Here is a 21,106-nt window from a genome sequence, read left to right as displayed (position 1 = left end):
CAAGGTATTGTACTCCCTCTTCCCTCCCCTACATTGCTCAAAAAAGCCCAGTTCCTTTAATAATCATTTTGACTGTGAATTAAGTTGCCAAAGCAGATTTATGCAGTTTTACAATAAAGTGCATTTTATTAGTGTATTAAATGTCTTTGACATTAATTAAGATCACTTATGAGCCAAAAATAAGAAAATTTTTAGAAGCTGACTAAACCATTCTGGCGATGTTTCATGAACTTGGAGTTTCAAAACATACTGCAGATGTACTTCTGAGCATTGCTTCATCCATCTGTAGCTAAATGCAAATTCCCATTTTCTGTCACGTGAACTTACCTGTAATGGCATAAGAAGGACATGGACCTGTTGTAGTGGGTCCAGAGGAGGCCACAGAGGTGCTGCAAGGGCTGGAGCCCCTCTGCTGGGAGGACAGGCTGAGAGATTTGAGGGTGTTCAGCCTGGAGAAGTGAAGGCTCCAGGGAGACCTTATAGCACCTTTTCAGTATCTGAAGGGCACCTACAAGAAAGCTGAAGAGGGACTTTTTACTAGGGCATGTAGTGATAGGATGAGGGCAAATGGCTTCAAACTGGAAGAGGGGAGATTTAGAGTTGATGTTAGGAAGAATTTCTTGACTGTGAGGGTGGTGAGTCCCTGGCACAGGTTGCCCCGAGAAGCTGTGACTGCCCTATCCCTGGAGGTGTTCAAGGCCAGGTTGGACGAGGCTTGGAGCAACCTGGTGTGGTGGGAGGTGTCCCTGCCCATGGCAGAGGGGTTGGAACTTGATGATCTCTAAGGTACCTTCCAACCCAAACCATTCTGTGATCTACTAGGTAATGCACTTGAACTGCTGTTTTAGAACCTTCAAGCCCACTTGCTTATGAGGTAGTGTTCAAAATGCAGGTTTGTGCTCAAAGTACTTGCTTTCTAGAAAGCTCCTGTCACCTAAAGGAGCAAAGTCGAAAAGTCTAGGAGCAGTACTGGTGGAGAAATTCTAGGTAAGCAAGGCAACTGTAGTACAGCAGTTATTGTCTTAATAGAATTAACCAACCCTATGCAGGGCCTCAGAGCTGTTAATGACTCTTCACTTTTTTTTTTTTTCCTACTGAATATCGGAAGCCTTTAAATTCTGTATCCTTGGTCATATTTAGGTATTTGGAATTCATCTTTCTTCCCTATCTTCTGTCTAGCAGCAACTTCACTGTTGCTGATATGCAATGAAACAATGAATGTTTTCTTTGGGTAATATTCTTATTCAAGTTGCAGTTTTCTTGCTGCAATGGATACTTAGGTCGTGACAAGCAAGAAGATGGGAAATAAGGTTTCAGAAGCCTTTGTGTGTGCCGCCGTAGCCCTGAAGGGTATTGCTGCTTTACTGTAGGTATCTGACAGTGCTCATATGACTCCTAGCATTTATAGCTTTTTGTGGTGTAAATACAAGTGTGTACTGCCAATATAGCTGCTTTGTTCTTAACTACATCGGACTTTCACGTAACTGTACCTCCAACTTCTTTTTTTGTTCAAGTTTTTTTATTATTATTTTGTATTAAATTATGCAGCAATTTTGCTGGATGATTTCAGCAGGATTCTGCTTCTTTTGTCACAACCATGTCCAATTTATTTTCCTGTTTTCTTTCTGGCATGGAAGCACCGAAACACTTGTTCCTTTCTGAGTTTCATCTTTTCTTGTAATCATACACTGAAACTCTATTTGGATTTGCTTGAACTGGACCAATGCTTGAATAAGACATGTGTCAGCTGCAGAGATTTTTTTTTTTTTTTTTTAAGCTGTCAACCTGGACATCAAAGATTCCCAATCCTTTAGTGGTTTTCTGAATCTGCGTGGTTTTGTCTGAGACTGCAGGCTTGTGTGTAAAACCACTTTTTACCCAAGTTGAACAAAACCAGCTCTGGGTGCTATACTGGCTTTTCTAAAACCAGGTATCTCCTTCTCTGGTTTCCTCAATGGCTTCCTGGTTTTCAAATTTTCTTTTATGCTTGCTCTTGCAATGGTAACTTTTCAGAAAATGCATTTAGGGAAGCAAAATATAGCTTTTAGCTAATGACAAGTTTTCTGTTGTCTCCTTAAAGAAATAAAAACACAAATAGTCTATACAGCTCTCCGTTACCCAGAACACTTGGCTGTGGTCAGGGTTACAGGAGAACAGAAGAATAAGTTATATTATTGTGGCTAATTCTTCAACCATCAAGCAAGAAAGACCCTTATCTTTGGAAAGGTGCATCTCTCTCTCTCTGCTGTATGTGGTCTCCATCACTGCAGGCAGAGTCTTTCCTTCCATATGCATTTTTATATTTTTATTTTTAGCAGCTGGATCCTGGCCACTTTGCACAAGCAAAGCCTTTTTGTGTGTTTATGAATACATGTGCCTGAATCTAATAAATGCTGTGGCAGAGAAGTAGACAAACTCCCCTTTCAAAGGGCACACTTCTCTAATAACTATGTCTGAAACCATTCCATTGCATGTTCCACAAGTTTCCTCAGGGTAGAACAGTTTGTATAGACCTCTTGGTGTCTGACTCTTTTGGAATTTCCTTTCAACACACTGTAGTACATGGGAAAAAGAAAAGGCTGAAATATGTTGCTGCCCCAAATTCTTTCTTTTTTGAAAGTGGTTATTCTGAAAAAAATTTGCACTTTGCTTTCTGAGGGAGTGTTTCTTGAAACAAGATCAACTTCATGGGGTAAAATGGTGATGCTGGTAGTTGTGTGTGTGTTTTGTGTGTTTTTTTTTTTTTTTTTTTTTCCAGTTTTCCATCATCCTAGTTCATTCAGGCATCTTTATTTTCATATTTCATATTCTATCTTCGTTATCAGTGTCTTTATTTTGGTGGGTTTTTTTCAGGGACTATATGTACAGATTTCAGCATGTAGGATCCAACATCTTGAGAATGGAAATGAGGAATCGAGATAGCTGCTGATAGGCATCATATTGCAATAGAGGCGCCATAATGTAGTGTATAGTTCTCATGATTATTTAGGTGGAACCTTATTTTTGCTGGGAAGGAATGTCTGCTGCATGGCCTGTGGCTAACAGTTGTGTCAATAGATGTTGACGTGGAAGTCTGCATTTCAACATCCATATAGAAACAGCCTGTTGAGGCAGGAAGAAATAGGTAGGCAGGGATTGTGGTGCTCAGAGTACATTTGTAGCACTGTGGGGAAAATGAGCTGATAGCGTGTACCAGCTGGGGCTACTTTGTACACTAAAATAAATTCCTCTTTGCCTACAATCCATAAAGGGTCTGACGATGCTGCCAGGTGGTTTGACCTACTTAGAACTCGCTTTATCATGTGAAAAAACAGTTTTGAGTTGGTGGCGTTTCCAGGAATTTGTGTGACTATGCCTGATATGGGAAAGCTTGGTATCGGACCTGTGCAGCATGAGGAATTGCTGGTCATCTGTTACTGTTCTGATGCCTCTTGTGCAGAACATACGCTTTTGTCTCTTAAGAATGAAATAAGGGTGTTTTTGTAACTTCCAGAAACTTGTTCACGTCATTCTGAAGTAAGATTGCTTTGATCTTTTAAACGTGTTACAGTGTGGATAAAGAACAGAGCTTTATCTCATGGTCTCGTGCATCTCGGGCTCTCACATCTGAAGCTGAAGACTGCCAGTACTGTAAACTGCATCCCTCAGTATTTCTGTGCATAAAATCTGTGCAGTAATAGATTATAAAATTCAAAAAAACACACTCCATGTCTAGAACGCAGATAAAGTATTAGGTCATTAACATCTTTACAGGTAAGTGCTGTTGTAGGCCAGACTTGAATTTGGTGTTACTGCTGCCTTAAATTGTTTCTACCTATTGTACATAAAACTGTATGAACACAGATTTAAAATACACTAGATGGAAGATTATTTGTTATCCTACCAAAAGTGCATGCTTTTAATCAAGATGCAATAATTTTTTTTATTCTGAAGTTAACATTCTTTCTTTGCCTTAAGGATCACTCAGGTACCCTGAAGAATAGTCTTCTCCAGGTGGATCAGAACTGTGTTCGTAACTCTTATGATGTCTTCTCTTTGCTTAGGTAAGGCTTTTGAGAATATTCTGTGTAGCTATTGTAAATTTTTTAGCATGTGTAGAAAGAGCCCGTACAAATATATTAAAAAAAAAAAAACAAACAAACAAACAAAAAAAAAAAAAAAACAAAAAACAAACAACACCTTTTGGACTGGAGATGTCTATGTAGTGCCAATTTACTACTTGTAGCAAGGAGATAGGCCACGATGTACGTCCCTCGGTGGTCTCGACTTCTGCCATGTGGACACTTGAGTGCTCTGAACTAGAGCTGGCTGTGGAGCTAACCCATGGACTTGACTTCTGAGTGTTGAAATCATGGAGCTTCTCTCTTGGAGATCTTCTGCAGAAAGCCCCTACTCTGTTCTCAACAAAATTAAAATTTATTTGAATAAATGAGAACAATGGAAAACAAGTAACTTGCTGAAACTTGGTAGAATGGTGCTGTAGTTGAAACATACCACCTACACACCTAAGTGCATGTGGATTTTTTTTTTTTTTTTAATGTTGAACCACTGAATTGAATTTGCTTTTGTGTAATTCTTCCTTGTAATCCAGAAAAGAGGTACTACATAGTCAGGACCCGGTTACTCCAACATGTGTGGTGTAAGACAGGTATAGTAACTGCACTGTTGGGTGCTTACGAAGGTGTCTCTGGTGGTGAAAACCACAAAATGTTAGTAGGAAGGTAAACAAGAAGGCCTTTTTCAGATCTGCTTTAATTATGACAGTTCAAGAATGTTAGCTGTGGGGAAATAAAAGCTTTAAACACTATTGGTAGGTTGGTTTGGGGGAATTTGTATTTAAAAGGCACTTTACAAGACAGGTTGATAACTTCAGTTCTGCAGTGATATGAAGAGATGCTCTACAAAGGAAATCGTTGAAAAGGAGATGTTTAATGTGTTTTCAGAACTCTTTGGAAAGATGCATTTGTGGTGGTGTGTTTTTGTTTTTGTTTTTTTTTTTTTAACAATTGTAAAAGTTGAATCCACTTGACAGCAGTACCAGTAGGTGACACTGTTGCCTGTGTGAAGCGTTAGCTCTGTATTCTATGGTGAAGCAGTAGGAAAAGTTAACTCTAAGTTGCTTATTCAGAAGTCTTTATTTTATAAGCTCTCTTAAAATTTAAATGCGCTGTTTCTTGATTCTGTAAAGCATATTTAAACTAAAGGCTGCTTTCTAAATGTCTGTCTTCTGTACTTTTAGTGGAAAACAACCAGGGGGCATGTTGTAAAGTTCTGGTTACATTCTCACACAGAGAACTCTTATACTACCTAACTTTAAGCCTTTGTTAAATAGAAAGAAGGTGTGTGCCGATTATCCTGATTGCTTTGTTCATGTGTTTTTTTTCACATTTCCTTTGCACTTCTTCGTAGTGTGAGGCACACTCCAGAAAAAAAATCTCACTATTATACCAGCTGCTCATGAACTTGACCAGCTGGAGCCCTGTCTAATCTGAGCTGTGGTCCTTCTCCTGAACGTGTCTGACTGTCTGTCATAAATCTGATGAGAAATGAAGATGTCAGCTTTGATAAAGCTTCCCTTGCTGGATGCTCACCATTGCTGTTTTGAAACCTGATTTTCTTGCAGGTCTCTTGCAGTTTCTAGCCATGCTCTTGGGTGTAGCTCCTGTTTAGCCCGAACTCAGAGTTAAGACGTCCTCCTTTCTTTTTGCTTTGTCCTAAAAGGAACATTTTTTCCCCATCTTGAGGACCAAGCCTGCTGTCAATTATACTTATATATATTACAGATTTGAAGATGGCAAGATTTACGCTAACTTACTATAAAGTATCCCAAATCAATACATATACATATGAGCAAAAGCACAGATCTCAAAATAATGTATATACATATAAGCAAAGCATGTAAGTGCATGTGCACACACACACCGGTCTATAACCGCTGAGATCAAGGATCTCTTAATATAGCACGACTTTAATGAGCTGTTGGGTAACCCTTCCAACTCCTATGTGTGCACGGACAAACAGAGAAACATCCCCATCCATAAAGCTAATGTGTATTTGTCATAAACATATAAGGGGAGAGGTGGATGAAAGAGGCTAACCTATAGTTAAAATTGCCCTTTTCCCGAGTTTAGGGTAAATACTCACAATGCATTGGCATTCTTCAATGGATCATAATTGGGGCTTGAGAAGGTTGACTCGCCCTGGCCTTCTAGTCCTCAAGGTGTCATCCTGAGCCATGTCGCAGCTCAAGGCAGGTGCTGCTTACAGCCCACTGCGATCCAGAAGAGCTCAAAGGGTCTTTACTAGAATCACTGCTTATAGAATCCAAGATAATTGACTTTCATCAGGAACTTTTCCACTCTGGACAATGATGTATTTTGGTACTTTCCATGGTTATGTGAGCCCAGGTCTTGCTAGGACTTGTGGTCCTGGTACCCCCGTCTCTGTGGCCACAATCCGTATGTTTTCAGGAGTGATCAGTTATGGTTATTGTCTTCAAACAGTAGGAACCATAGGAGCCAGGCACACTAGGGAGTTGCCATAGTGTCCTAGTCCGTTATTCCCCACCTTCAAAAGGTAGGAGCTATGAGAACCAGATACACTAGGGGGTTGTTGTAGTATTCTAGTTGCTCTCCACCCTTTCTTTCATGTGAGAGCATTATGTATCGTTCTGATCATTGTATTATCATGTGGCCCAGGTGGGGAGGAAATCATGCCAAGTTCCGAGAGGCCTGAGGCCGCGGGGGGAATATTGCACCACCACAATGAGGCAGTCATCTGTGTAGTCCTGAATTCTTTCTACTCCCTCTCATGTTAGCTCTGCTTATTTTTTTTTTTTTTTTTACAGGTGCACTTTCTCTAATGCTGCTTACCTTTGATATCTAGTTCAAAAGACTGGTGATAGCTTTTATTGCTTTTAAAATAATTTCTAGTCTTTTTTTGTCAGGTGTCATCTCTTCTCCTACCAGGCAGTCTGCTTTGCCACCTCCTCCAGGAGTCCAGCCTTGTGTCACTAGCTTGTGAACTTTTTCCAAAGATAGCTTTTGTGAGAGCACGTTCCACGTACAACCAGAAGGGAGAGATGGGCGTAATTTGAGTTGTGATTCATTTGACAGGACATGTACTTTAGGAGGAGATGAATTGCCGTCTGCCTGCTTCTGTCCATTGGCTCTAAAGAGAATAGGGAGGTGTCTACACCGTGCAGGTTTGCGTCTGATCACATAAATCCCACATTTTGAAGACTTTCTCATAACACGATATTTGTCTGTGGTAAAAAATCACAAGCTGCACATGTGGTTTCCTAATGTTTTTCACGAGATGTGTGAATATGAAGAACAGCTTGTACTGGCTTGGTTTAAAATTCTCAAAAAAGGAAGCAAGTTCCGGTGATGGTGGTATCTGCATCACAGTTATTCTGATGGTACCGTGCTGCCAGGTGTGGCATAGCCACTGTGATCAGCTCTACAGTAGGAAAATCAGTTGAGAGAGCAGGTTCTAGTGTAACCCTTAACTCTTGAAAAACAGCAAAATGAGAACTTCTATGGTTGACTTCTGTCTGCTATCGAAACTGCTTTTTAGGGAAGAAATGATTTCTTTTTTTACTTCTCAGAAAAACCAAATATCTGGAACTTATGAAGCTTGTGAATAGGCCTTAATGAAAAGCACGTGCTTGGCTCCAGTTACGTTGATTAAAAAAATTAATTAGGAATGCCAGAGTGTGTGAACAGTAGACACTTTTTGAGTGTTGGATTAAAATAGTGCCTGTGTGCTCAGATGCTTAATTACATGGATTTAAAAGTTAATTGAGCAGGAGGAAAAGTTTAAGTACCCAGGCAGCTCAGCTTCATGCAAGGAAGTTCAGCACCTCTGTAGCTCATGAACCTTCTTGTTTTGGGGCAGGGACAAGAACCTCAGGCAAACACAGTGGTGCTAATAAGTTATTCGCGCCATATGAAAATGACGAACGTTCTTCCAGCCATTTGTTTTAAAAAGGCTAACTAACAAAAATTAACCACCCCAACTGGAAAGCTAAAATTTTCAGGTTTTTATCCCTTGGCCATATTGTCAGATTTCCTGAAAAGAGGTCACTTAAAGGCTTTCTAAATATTATGTAGCTGGTAGTAATAGGTTATACAGTAACACGTTTCACCTTTCACATAACACTTAAGATGGGCCAAATATATCTGAGGTCATGTTCTGGACATGTCTCTATAATCAAGCTCTCAGCACGTTTGCAGCACTAATGGGAATAGATTTATATTTGGTATTCTCTTAGTTTTCTATCCTTACTTTTCTTTAAACTTTGAAAAACAAACCTTTCAGTATTTAGTGGTGTTGGGAAGATGGGATATGCTGGCAATACCTAAAGAAAGGGCTTACAATCCTGTATGTTAAAATTTTACTTCAGTTCCTAAATATAAAAAGTAATATCTTGTGTTGTGCAACGGCTTTTCACGGTATTCACGGAATCATGGAGTTTTCAGAGTTGGAAGGGACCTCTAGAGATCATCTAGTCCAACTCCCCTGCCAGAGCAGGATTGCCCAGAGCACATTACTCAGGACTGCATCCAGGCGGGTCTTGAAAATCTCCAGAGAAGGGGACTCCACCACCTCCCTGGGCAGCCTGTGCCAGTGCTCTGTCACCCTCACTGTAAAGAAGTGTTTCTGTGTATTTGAACGGAACTTCCTACGTTCTAACTTGTGCCTATTGCCCCTCGTCCTGTCACTGGGAACCATTGAAAAGAGCCTGGCTCCATCCTCCTTCAACCCACCCTTTAGATACTTGTACGCCATAATAAGGTCTCCCCTCAGCCTTCTCTTCTCCAGGCTAAAGAGTCCCAGCGCTCTCAGCCTTTCCTCATAAGGGAGATGCTCCAATCCCTCCATCATCTTAGTTGCCCTTGGCTGGACTCGCTCCAGCAGTTCCCTGTCCCTCTTGAACTGGGGAGCCCAAAACTGGACACAGTATTCCAGTTGTGGCCTCACCAGTGCAGAGTAGAGGGGGAGAATGATGTATTGTGACACTTAGAGCAATTGGCCTGCTAATAGCTTTTGTGCCTGTAATTTGAGTGCCTGAAATCCTCCTGAATTCTGCCTGGAGACAAAAAATGCTCTAAGAACTTGTGAAACCTGTCCCTTTGAAGTTTCGCTGCCTCTATTTTTTTATCTGTACAGTCCAAACCACTTTCTCTAGGGTTTAACTGTTCCATCAGCAGATGGGATGGCACATCTGTGCTATTTGGCCAGCTAGTTAGTGCAAATTGAAAATATTTTGATCGTATTTTGTTACCTTAAAATACTGGTTTTTAACAGTGACAAAATCTGATATTGGTACAATTTGAGTGCTGGAGATGAGGAAAAGACCAGCTCCAGAAAACTGCTGTAATATTGCTAATATCTAACCTGGCTGAAGTTAATTTAAATAATACTGCTAGGTGTTTAAAGGGGCTTCCTCTGCTACTGCCACATGTGCATCTGATCTAGTGGATTAAATCTTGAAAACTAGAGCAACTCCAGAGAACACACAGGCTGCGCCTTCATTAAACACAGGAAGTTCTCGCAGTTCTGGTGGTCATAGAATCACAGAATGGTTTGGGTTGGAAGGGAATTTGAAGATCAACAAGTTCCACCCCCCTGCCATGGGCAGGGACACCTCCCGCCACACCAGGTCGCTCCAAGCCCCGTCCAACCTGGCCTTCAACACCTCCAGGGATGGGGCAGCCACAGCTTCTCTGGGCAACCTGCCCCAGGGACTCACCACCCTCACAGTGAAAAATTTCTTGCTCATATCTCATCTAAATCTCCCCTCTTCCAGTTTGAAGCCATTCCCCCTCGTCCTATCACTACATGCCCTTGTGGAAAGTTCCTCTCCGGCTTTCCTGGAGCCCCTTTAGGCACTGGAAGGCTGCTATAAGGTATCCCTGGAGCCTTCTCTTTTCCAGGCTGAAGGTGATAAGCAAATAAATCTGGCTGCAGTGCCCAGGACAGGTAAACAGATCTTTTCAAACTAGGTCATAACATGAAGCAAACTGTTTCCATGTATTTCGCATTGCAACAATGAAAGCCCCGTTCAGTGACTTTAAATGGCCCAAAATTGCCGGGGACAAGACGCTGCTTTGAGGAGGACCAGAGCTCAGCTTCTGAACTGGCAACTAATTCCCACTTTCTAAGTTAGGGGCTCAAAGGAACTTGCAGTGCAGTGTTGAACATTGGGCATGTTGATACATGACAAGTAAAAGTAGAAGTTACTGGAAATTGTCTTTTAAGTCCCAGTACCTTAAGTTCACGTCGTCTTCAGATTTTGGAATTTGTCATAGGCGCTTCAAGTGACAAGCTTTGTTTCAGGATTTATTGTCTGTAATATAACTCTCCCTTTAAACAAGAGTTCATGTCTTATCACTGAAGAAATATTATTTAAGAATACAAATGTAGGTAGTGTTTATCTGCAGTCTGAAACTTTGAGATCTTGGTAAAATCCACTATCTTAAATGACCAAGACTAAAACATGGGGACGCAATATAAAATCAGCTTCTGTTTAGCTCTACCTACCTTAGAAAAGGGACTTTTTAACAAATACATTGTTTGTGTGTTTAAATTCTTCTGTCTTTACTAGCAGTCTTATTGAATGAGCAGACCTTCCACAAGTTGATCTCTGAAACTAGGAACGGAGACAAAAGTCCATGGCCAACGTAAGCAGTTGTAGTGTTGAAAAACTCATTAGTAGCTCGAAGTAGTTTCTCTGAGACTACAGAGTTGGTGGAATTGCATGTGCCAAATGTAGTAACTGCCTTTAGGCAGCTATTTTTAACATGTGGAAATTACACTAAACTTGAAGCTGGTTTTCATAAGCTCTCCGAGTGGGGCATGACGGAGCGAGCAAGGTCTTCGTGGGCTCAAACTGCTTTGTGCTAAGGTGTGTCTGAGGGGTACATTGACCTGTTTATATCTAAGGAGAAGTACAAGACATGCCAGTCTTCAACAATGCCGGAGTGTCCTGTCTTGACAGCCAGTAGCTCAGTCAGACTTTGCTATCGTGTAGTTGCTCTAAGCAGCAATTCCAGACTTCAGGCTTAAACATTTGGAGAGGTGAAAAGGAGGGAAAGCAGGAAGAAAACCTCCTATCAGCTACTTTCTAACTTTGGGAGGGTTGTGCAGCATCTGATAACAGACCCCGAGGTGAGCCACATCAAAGCTGTCCTGTCTTTTGAACGTCCCTTAAGTTGTTCTACTTCCACCCTCATCTCCGTGAGAGAAGTGAACCCAAAGGAGCCATACAGGAGGTAGAATTCTGCCCCTAACCTCTGCAGTGCTCTTTGCCACCCTATTCCTATTGGGATGCTGGTAGATAGGTATTTAGAGAGAAGGAGAGTTATGAAAATTTCAGGGTCTTTTCATTTTAAAATATGCACTGACAGGTAAGTCTTTTGTTTCTAGCTTTTTTTCCTTTGCTCTTCTTTCCTCAGAGAAGGATCCCAAGTCACAACCATGAGCAAAACCTTTCTAAATGTGGTAGTTAGGGATGTTCACACAGTAGGAACAGTGCCGCATCCTGGCAGCTACAGGTGGTGAGCGTGTGGCAGGAAAAGGCTGCCACTGATCACCTGATGCTCTTCCAGTGCCTTGCTCTAGCTTTTCCTCTGATTATCTTAGCAATCAAATTGTTGGTTCGTGTTGCAGACTTTCAGACTTTAATGTTGCTACTGCTGCTGCCATCACCTTCTCCCAGCAGATGTGGAAATACACCGTCTCAAGCGTGGAATGGGTAGTAGGATTCCTCTTAGCCTGACTTGTGCTCTTAAATCAGTAAGTTCCTCTGCTAAAACTTCCCTTTGCTGGTGATAAGTGTGGTGTGGTTTTTTTTTGTTTTGTTTTTTGTTTTTTTTTTTCCTCCTGTGATGGCCAGGCTTGATGTTTCTAACTAGGAAAGATTTCCACCTGGAAGACTTGGCTCTCCATACTGCATAGGCAGCCAAGACAAGGCAGGCATCCCCTTGGCTTTAGACATGAAAACCCAGGTGGCCTAAGGCCAGCATAAATAAATATGAACTGTAACCGGACCTCTTGAGTGCCTCTGTATACTTTAATAAGCAGTACTGAAATGGATGAACAGTATAACAAGTGTCATCTCTCTTGGCCTAAAAACCATGTGGGTTGGAATTGTGAGGTAGTGTCTTCCTGGGAAGCAGAGATGGAGATGGAAATTGGGATCTGATTTTTTTTTTTTTTTTTTTTTTTTTTTTTGAGAGAGAGAGATTCCTTAGAGATTTTCATCTGCGGAATCAAACTTTCGGACAAATCTGTTCCCAGGCATTTAACTTGTGTGGTGTGAAGCTTATATGGAAACTGAGGCTAATCAGTCATCAGAAGAGTCAATTTACAAGCCTGACTTTTGCCGAAATCTGTAGAAGAGAGCGGCATGGTTCATAGCAAGTTGAAACAGTCCGTGAATCATAAGAGAGGTGGGGTTTTCTTGTATGTTAACTTAGCTGTAGGGTTAATAGTCTTCTGCTGCTCTTGTCTTCAGCTTTCCTAATATGCCATTTGGAATAAAACACCCCTACAGCGGCAGAATTTTTAGCGTGTGATAGGCAGGTTGCTAGCTCTTGATCAGATTTGGTTTCAGAGCACTGTTTGAGAGAGAGATTACACAGAACTGTGCAGAACTTCAAAAATAGCTTGCTGCTTTATTTGTGACAGTATGTAGAAGACTATCAATGAAGATCATTCAAGTTCAATTAGATTAGAAGTCATAATCCAGTCCTCCTCTTTCTGGCTTTGTTAGAGTTGATGAAAAACAGAGCATGTCACTTAACTAAATAATATTCTAACGGATACCTGAAAGTGTTTAAGAAGGAGGATTTTGTTAACAATGGCATTGGGACTCTTCTTAATTTTCATTATGACTTTGTCCTGGGTATATGGCTATAAGAATGGTGCAGCTTAATTGCTTTGTCTTTCAGTTGGGGCAGAGATTTTGGTAATGCAGTCATGTCTCCAAAATGCTCAGAAATCATAGAATCATAGAATCATAGAATCAGTGAGGTTGGAAGGGACCTTTAAGATCATCAAGTCCAACCATTAACCTACCCTGATAAAAACACCACCACTCCTAAACCATGTCCCTAAGCACCTCATCTACCCTTTTCTTAAACACCTCCAGGGATGGTGAATCCACCACCTCTCTGGGCAGCCTATTCCAATGTTTAATAACCCTTTCAGTGAAAAAATGCTTCCTAACATCTAATCTAAACCTGCCCTGACATAACTTGAACCCATTTCCTCTTGTCCTATCACTTGTCGCCAGGGAGAAGAGGTCAGCTCCCATCTCTCTAAAACCTCCTTTCAGGTAGTTGTAGAGGGTGATAAGGTCTCCCCTCAGCCTCCTCTTCTCCAGGCTAAACAACCCCAGATCCCTCAGTCGTTCCTCATAAGGTTTGTCCTCCAGACCCTTCACCAGCTTTGTAGCCCTTCTCTGGACACGCTCCAACACCTCAATGTCCTTCTTGTAGTGAGGGGCCCAAAACTGAACACAGTACTCGAGGTGAGGCCTCACCAGTGCCGAGTACAGGGGGATGATTACTTCCCTAGTCCGGCTCACCACACTATTCCTGATGCAGGCCAGGATGGTGTTGGCCTTCTTGGCTGCCTGGGCACACTGCTGGCTCATGCTCAGCCGGTTGTCCACCAACACCCCCAGGTCCTTTTCTGCCGGGCAGCTTTCGAGCCACTCCGCCCCCAGTCTGTAGCGCTGCATGGGGTTGTTGTGACCCAAGTGCAGGACCCGACACTTGGCCTTGTTGAACCTCATACCATTGGCCTCAGCCCATCTGTCCAGCCTGTCCAGATCCCTCTGCAATCCCCAACTTCATCAGGGAAAGTCAATAGTGCAGTTTGACAGAACAAATACAGTGGATTGAAGATCTCGCATCTGGGAAAATGCTCTAATCTCTTTGATAATTACGAACAGGGCAGGGTGGGGAATGCATGTACGACTGAGAAGCTGTGGAATACTCCTGTGAGCGATAATGACCATCCTTTTGTCCGGGGGGAGATCTTGCTTCTCTACTTCAGCTGCAGAATTACACTTCCCTTGGAAGTAAACTTTGCCTTGAGTTAGGGGATGGCTTCCAGGAAAAAGTGAAGCATCATGTGGCTCGAAAAAATGACTCTCCTGAATATTGACTGGTGTTTTTCCTCCTCCTCCCTCCGGTGGGTAAGGCCTGTGCTCAGTTGTCACAAACACCTTATCGGTTGTGTGGATTGCATTCATTGGAAGAATACAATCAACTTGAGAGCAGCTGTTTCCCTTTTTGGGTGGAGCCTGTATCACGTTCAACCTGAATTTATGCGTCTTCCTTTTCAGTTGTGCGGTGAACTCCAGTTTTAGCCTCGCTCACTGCCTTAGAGCGAGAATTGAATCTTGTTGGCAAGGTACACGTCAGCAAAAGGCTGTTGGATTATGCCAGTGGCCCTGTCCTGGTAGGGTTCATCTTTACATATTTATGCTCTTCAGAAATTCATATTTGCAAATAATTCACCTTTCTGCTCTATACAACATCTTGAATGTGATTCTGTCTGTTGCCCTGGCAGCAAGGTTTCTGTAAGCACAGACTGATAAGCACCGGTATAAAGAACAAAAAGAAGTATTTGCCGCAATAACATTGGTTCGTTGAATAAAAAAATATCAAGCCATAAATCTGTCTCAATGCTGGAGTCAAATCTGTGAATTGGAATAAGAGGACTGGAGACATCTCAGGTTTTGTGACTTCATTTCTGGAAAAAATTGTTTGTGCTTTACTTTAAGACTCTCCTCTTCCATTCCTGCCCTGTGTGTATTGAAGGTGATCTATATATTACTTGCTCCGTTAAATGTTCCTCACCCTGGAGGCCAGGACCTCCCCTGCTGCCAGTCTGATAGAGGTGTTTTTTCCTCCCTTTGCAAATAGCTGGAAGCATCCAGTATTGCAGCGTCCACATGGACTTGATTATTCAAGAACTTAATTTGCATCTTACGTATGTAAGACAAATTAAAACCATTTGAAAGAATGATGGAAAAGTATCTGTGCTTCAACAGCACTGTCTTGTCTGAGTTTCTTACGGCGCTGGCTCTTGTAGCGGTTTAATGCCATAAATGAACAAGTCAGGCCTGTGTTTTCTTCTCTTCTTACTCCCTACTGTCTTCTCTCGCCCTACATCTGCTTTTGACAAATTGTAGGTATAGTTTTCTGAGGAAATTGGGAAAGGGAGTATATGATTATAAATTAGGAAAATTTTTCTTGTGGGAAAGCAGATGTAGCAAATGATGGCTTAAGAGGCTATGTAAAAAATATGTTATAGCTGGCACAATCTAATTTCTGGACTGTTATAAAGTAGTGTGCATTCCATTTTTTGTGTTTAATAGGAAAGTCTTGGATTATTTTTTTTTTTTTTTTTTGCTTTAATAATAGGTTTGGTTATTTTACTTCCAGGATCCTACATCTCACTTATTGCCAGAAGTGTTCTGTTCTATTTTCTAAATCCCTGGTAGTAATTCTCGGTTTAAATTTAGTCTCATTGTAAACTAAGGTTGTTCTGGCAAAGAAGACCATAGGCATTTATTTCTCTTGTGAGAAGTAGCCGTATTATGTGACTGCTGTAATCAATTGATGTATTTATGGCTTAAAATTCTGTACATGAAAAATCCAGATGCGTCTGATAGAAGCAAATAGATATTTGGAGTGTATGACAGAACTGCAAAATCGTGTATCAAATGTCTAATAAAGTTGAGACTCTTTCATTAATGTAAATATAAGCATATGTTAGCTCAATAGGCACAACTGTCACTACATTCCAGCTTTCGTTTTTTTAAAGATTGCGGCCAGGAATGAACTTGCTATATAAACTAGTAAATCACGAGACTAATTCATGACCGAGAGGGATACCTCAGTTGAAGGATACTGCAAAGTGCTTCAGCTGAATCTTCAGGCATTGTCTCGAACTCACTGCGAGCTGAAAGACAGCGAATACGTTGTTACAGCACATTCCTGTGTTGTAAAGTCAAGTTCTGTCGGGCTGCTGCATCGTGTACTCTTTGGGAAGTCAGGAAAACTGCTTAACCTTGCAAACAAGGCATGGGTGTTATTGCAAAGAAATCATGTAATGGTGAAGAAGTCTAAAACTTGGTAATCATTTTTTCCCCTCCAAATCAGTACCTGGGTTGAATTGATGTGCAGAACGTTGCATGCTAGAATTGTTTCAAATCTTACACCCAAGCACAAAATAGGTAGGTGGGTTTTTTTGGGGGGATGAAGAGGGAATAATTTTATGTCAGACTAGAAAAGCCTTGAAGAAATATCCCAAATATCCCATATTTCAGCAACTTGGGAACTTCCAGGTAAGAGGAGAGATGTTGCAATTTTGCCGGCTGCTTCTTTGCAGATTGATTAGGGATGAAGCTTTTGGTGGTCTTCGCTTACCGCACATGGCGAAGGTTTGTTTTTTTTGGTTGTTTTTTTTTTTTTTTTTTTTTTTTTTTTTTTTTTTTCTCTCTCCCACTGTCTTTTAAACTTCCAAAGGGAGGGAAAGGATTTTGTTTCCTCTTAGTCTCCCCTCATTTCAGAAAGCAGATGATACGAGAATGGAAGTAGAACAGCAGCTTTGTGGATCTCCACCTCCAAACTATATTAGGGTGGTAAGGAATTTTAATGTCTGTTTTGCTTTCCAGTTCTTTCCCAGGCGGCAGCACGGAACTCACCTGATGTTGGACAATTGCACAGCAGCTCTCAGGGCCCCAAGCAACAGCAGTAAATCTGTCACGGTTAACATTCGTATTACCCTGCTCTTGGCTGACAATGGCTGTGAGCTGCTGTAGAGGCACCAGAGCAGCCTGCAGACATAGGATGACGACACTGTTGGCTAAGTTATCTCTTTAAAAAGGCTTGAGTTTCTGCTGTAACTGGCTTGGCTTTCCTGACTGCCGAAGGAAATTTGGTAGCAGGCCAGTGGCCTCTTGAAGCCTTGAATTAGCTCTTAAAGTGCTATGGAAGTGCTTATTTTAATGATAAATAATAAAAAAACCTTGAACAATCTGGGAAGAATCCTGCATTGGCTGATAGCACGTAGATTATGCCATCAGTTGGCTCATTGTTGTCAATTACTATACCCAGCCGGATTGCGCTCAAAGCACAAATTGTGCTAACTTTAGGCTGTAGCGTTGGACTTGCGTTCAGACTAGAAATGGAAACAATATGCGGTCAATTAGCGTTGAAATTTCTCTCTGCTCATTAGATATAAATTTTAATCCAGATTTATGGCCTCAACCTTGCTGATCTCTATTCGTGGGTGCAATCATAGTTGCCTCCACCGAACTCTTTTGCGCACGCAGAAATGATGGACAAAATTTCCATGCTGATGTTCTTATGGCTTAGTTTGTATTCCCATTGTTGGATGACCAAAGATTTCCATGTGGGTGCAGTGGGGGCTTTTTTTGGCTGGGAAAAGGAAATTTCTGTTGATAGTTGCTGCTTTTGTGACAATGAAGTCCCTAAAAATGTAATCTTGGAAGGCTTAACTTTGGCTGTGGTCATGATCTTGCTGTTAACATTTTAAAGTTCTCGGAACAACAGTGAACATACTGGGATTGCAAGAATGAGAAGTTACCAATACCAGTTGACTCAATGTAAACGGCACTATTTGGCATCAAGGCAGCCAAGCTTAACTGTAGGGTACTTTTTTTTTTTTTTTTTTATATTGTTAGAAATGCCTGGATGATCTTTGGCTTAAAAAGAAAACTGTTTCTTATTAAAAATAGACTTGATTGCTGAATTATTCTGTATAGCAATCTTTATAGGTAAGGAATATACCTTCAGATAGAGATTCACTAAATTGAAGGAGGATCCTAAGGTATGTACTGGTTTGAGAAGTCAGTCTGACTAGGTGTTTGTTCCTTACGCTTGGGCACAGACAGAAGAACGTGAAGCTGTTATAAAACTTGCAGGTTGTTAGCTGAAGGCCACCATGAGGAACTCACATGGCAAATGCCTTTTCTAACAATTTATCACTTTCATAAATACTTTTGCAAAGAGTAAAACACTCTTCAGCAGCCAGATTTTGCTGCCTACATGGCATGATGTGAAGACTTGTAGAATTTCTTTCTTAATCACCTAACAGGCTAAATCAAGAATGTTCTTCCAGTATAAAATTAGATGAAGGGGAAAGAAAGGGAAAGATCACTCTTTACCTCTTTGTTATTATTATTAATCATTATAGGTAAAGAGTAATAATAAGAAGTAATAAGTTTAGCTTTGGGTAGGGCTTATGTCTGGAAAGATGTTTCAGACTTCTGGAAGGAGGAAGATAGGAAACTATTGAAGTAGGAAACTTAGACCCTGCTGCATGACATGACAGCAGAACTCTGAATGACGTTCAGGATGGTCACCAAACTTTTGCCTTTGACCAGCGTAACCTTTATTATGTAGCTAACAGCCTCAAGATGCGTTTGGGAAGGTGGGCGGTATAAGTAGTAGTTCCCAGTAGGAAATAAGTTTTTTTCCAGGAGGTCTCAGTGCTCCATTAAGGACGTGAGACCAAGTCTTTGGGTGACCTAGTGCTGTTGGCCTCAGCAGTCTTACCCCTTCTCCCCACCCCTGGTAGCAGCCAGCAGAGCCATGGTGCTTGAAATGGGATTTGGATGGGGTTACAGCTACCCCAAAAAAGCCCTTAGGCCGCTTGTCCTATGTGCAGTCTGAGAAGCTCTAAAGAAACCAAAGGTATCAATTAGATTTTTGTTTCAAATTATACTGTTACAGAGGGTGGTGGTGAAGAGAAGCAGTGGCGTGAAGGAACTGAAGGTGTCTGACTTATATGTTGTAACTTGAAGTGAATACATTTAAAAGCCGTAAACCGTGATGACCTTGTTCTGTATTACTGGCGCTGCTTGTTCTCTGTTGTCTGTGTATAACCTCCTCTCTATCTGTTTGGATTCGGTGGTCCAGGCACTGTCCTCACGCTGATTAACCAGTATGGAACGTGTGCTGCTGGGTTGAGATGGGATGCTGAGGGGAGAGGGTGCGAGAAGGAGTGATGCTTTGTGGTTGCTTGCACTTGGAGCACGTAGTCTGGTTATCTTGTTCTAGCTGCGTAAAAACCTTGGTCTAGCTGTTAAAAACTGTAAGCAAAAAAACTTTAAATAGTAATGTCTCAATTGCTTATAAATCTGGAGGAGTTTAGAGAATGTAAAAGGAAGGACCTGAGTAGCCTCTTCTGCGTGCTCTAGCGCTTTGGTCCTCGGCTCACAGCAAATTGTAGTTTTTAGTGAATTAAGCATTCCTATGAGGAGGCAGAGATTTTTAGTTTTGTCAAGCAGAGATGGTCGTTAAAGCACGCATTGAAGCAGGCTGGGTCTTTTAGTTATGTTTACCTGGCAAAACGCTAATGTCATACAGTTATCTGACCACAGTTTTGCTGTTCCAACTAGACCTTGGTCGAGTTAGGTGTTCTCCCCGGCAGCAAAGCTGCCTGAAGAATATCCTTATAAAAGGAGGAGCCATTAGTAGCGAAAGTATGAATGGGAAAAGTAAGACTGAGTTTGCATGCCTTAAAAGACATAGTCTATGATTGCAGACCAACTTCTGTTTTTTTTTTTTTTTCTAATAAATATATTAATTTCCACTCCATGTTAATTCTAGGAAAGAAGTTAATGCCTCTCTTAATCCTGCTTTTGCCATTGCTTTCTTCTGAGTGTTCTTCAATAGATATGGCAAACAATCCGTTTCCCTTCATCCTGAAGCCAGGGCAAACGATCAGAAACACATCATCTTTTTTTTTTTTTTTTTTTTTTTTACCCTCTTTAAACTCAATTCAACTAAGAAATATGTGGTTTTGTTACAGAAGGGCACATAACATGTAGGGATACTAAAGAGTGGTTCATGCTCTTGACCTGGGTAGCTGCGTATTATGTTGGGATGGAATGCACCCTCCTTGAGTTTGCCAACAACAGCAAGCTGTGTGGAGCAATCGAGATGCTGGAGGGAAGGGATGCCATCCAGAGGGACCTGGACAGGCTGGAGAGGTGGGCCTGTGCCAACCTCATGAAGTTCAACAAGGCCAAGTGCGGGGTCCTCCACGTGGGCTGGGGCAATCCCAAGCACAACTCCAGACTCGGGGGAGAATGGCTGGAGAGCAGCCCTGAGGAGAAGGACTTGGGGGTGTTGGTAGATGAGAAGTTCCCCATGAGCCGGCAATGTGCACTGGCAGCCCAGCGAGCCCCTTGCACCCCGGGCTGCATCACGCAGCAGCGTGGCCAGCAGGGCAAGGGGGAAACTGTGCCCCTCTGCTGCGCTCTGCTCTGGGGAGACCCCCCCCAGTGGTGCCTCCAGCTCGGGGGCCTCAGCACAGGAGAGACATGGAGCTGCGAGGGCTGGAGCCCCTCTACTGGGAGGACAGGCTGGGAGAGTTGGGGGGGTTCAGCCTGGAGAAGAGAAGGCTCCGGGGAGACCTTTGAGACCCTTCTAGTGCCTAAAGGGGCTCTGGGAAAGCTGGGGAGGGACTCTGGATCAGGGAGGAGAGTGATGGGACAAGGGGGAATGGTTTCAAACTGGAAGAGGGGAGATGTAGAATAGATATTCGGAAGAAGTTTTTCACTGTGAGGGTGGTGAGCCCCTGGCGCAGGTTGCCCCGAGAAGCTGTGGCTGCCCCATCCCTGGAGGTGTTCAAGGCCAGGTTGGACGGGGCTTGGAGCAACCTGGGCTGGTGGGAGGTGTCCCTGCCCAGGGCAGGGGGGTTGGAACTAGATGAGTTTAAGGTCCCTTCCAACCTAAACCATTCTATGATTCTATTATCTGAAGGATATAAAATATATACATATATTTTAAAGCTGGCCTGTATTAACAATGCTCACGGTAACTGTCATGTGTATCTGTCTTGATGTTTACTGTGTTGTAACTTAGTAATTGTTATATGAGTTCCCTGTAATTACCTGCTCTCTCACCAACAGCTTTGCCTTATCGGCCATCTATTGAATTTAGTACATGAAAAGTACTGAATTTTGGTACTTGATCAAATTTAGAGACTTGCTGGTTTGCTTTGGGTACTCATTTACAACCTCTGCAGGTTATGATTCCTCTCCTAA

At 42.0% G+C, this 21,106-nt stretch overlaps 1 protein-coding gene across 1 annotated transcript in view; it reads left to right on the top strand.

The window, feature by feature from the left end:
• The window catches only part of UVRAG (UV radiation resistance associated), a 109,308-nt gene that overhangs the window by 25,998 nt on the left and 62,204 nt on the right, over positions 1-21,106 (top strand). The window contains exon 6 of the mRNA XM_082483871.1: positions 3,958-4,043. Within this exon, the coding sequence (XP_082339997.1) occupies positions 3,958-4,043 (86 nt within the window). The remainder of the gene's footprint in view (positions 1-3,957; positions 4,044-21,106) is intronic.

The sequence above is a fragment of the Vanellus vanellus genome (assembly GCF_965231255.1).
Source record: "Vanellus vanellus genome assembly, chromosome: 1".
Lineage (NCBI taxonomy): Eukaryota > Metazoa > Chordata > Aves > Charadriiformes > Charadriidae > Vanellus > Vanellus vanellus.
The sequence above is the reverse complement of the archived record's forward strand: the minus strand, read 5'-3'. Positions and strand labels throughout refer to the sequence as shown.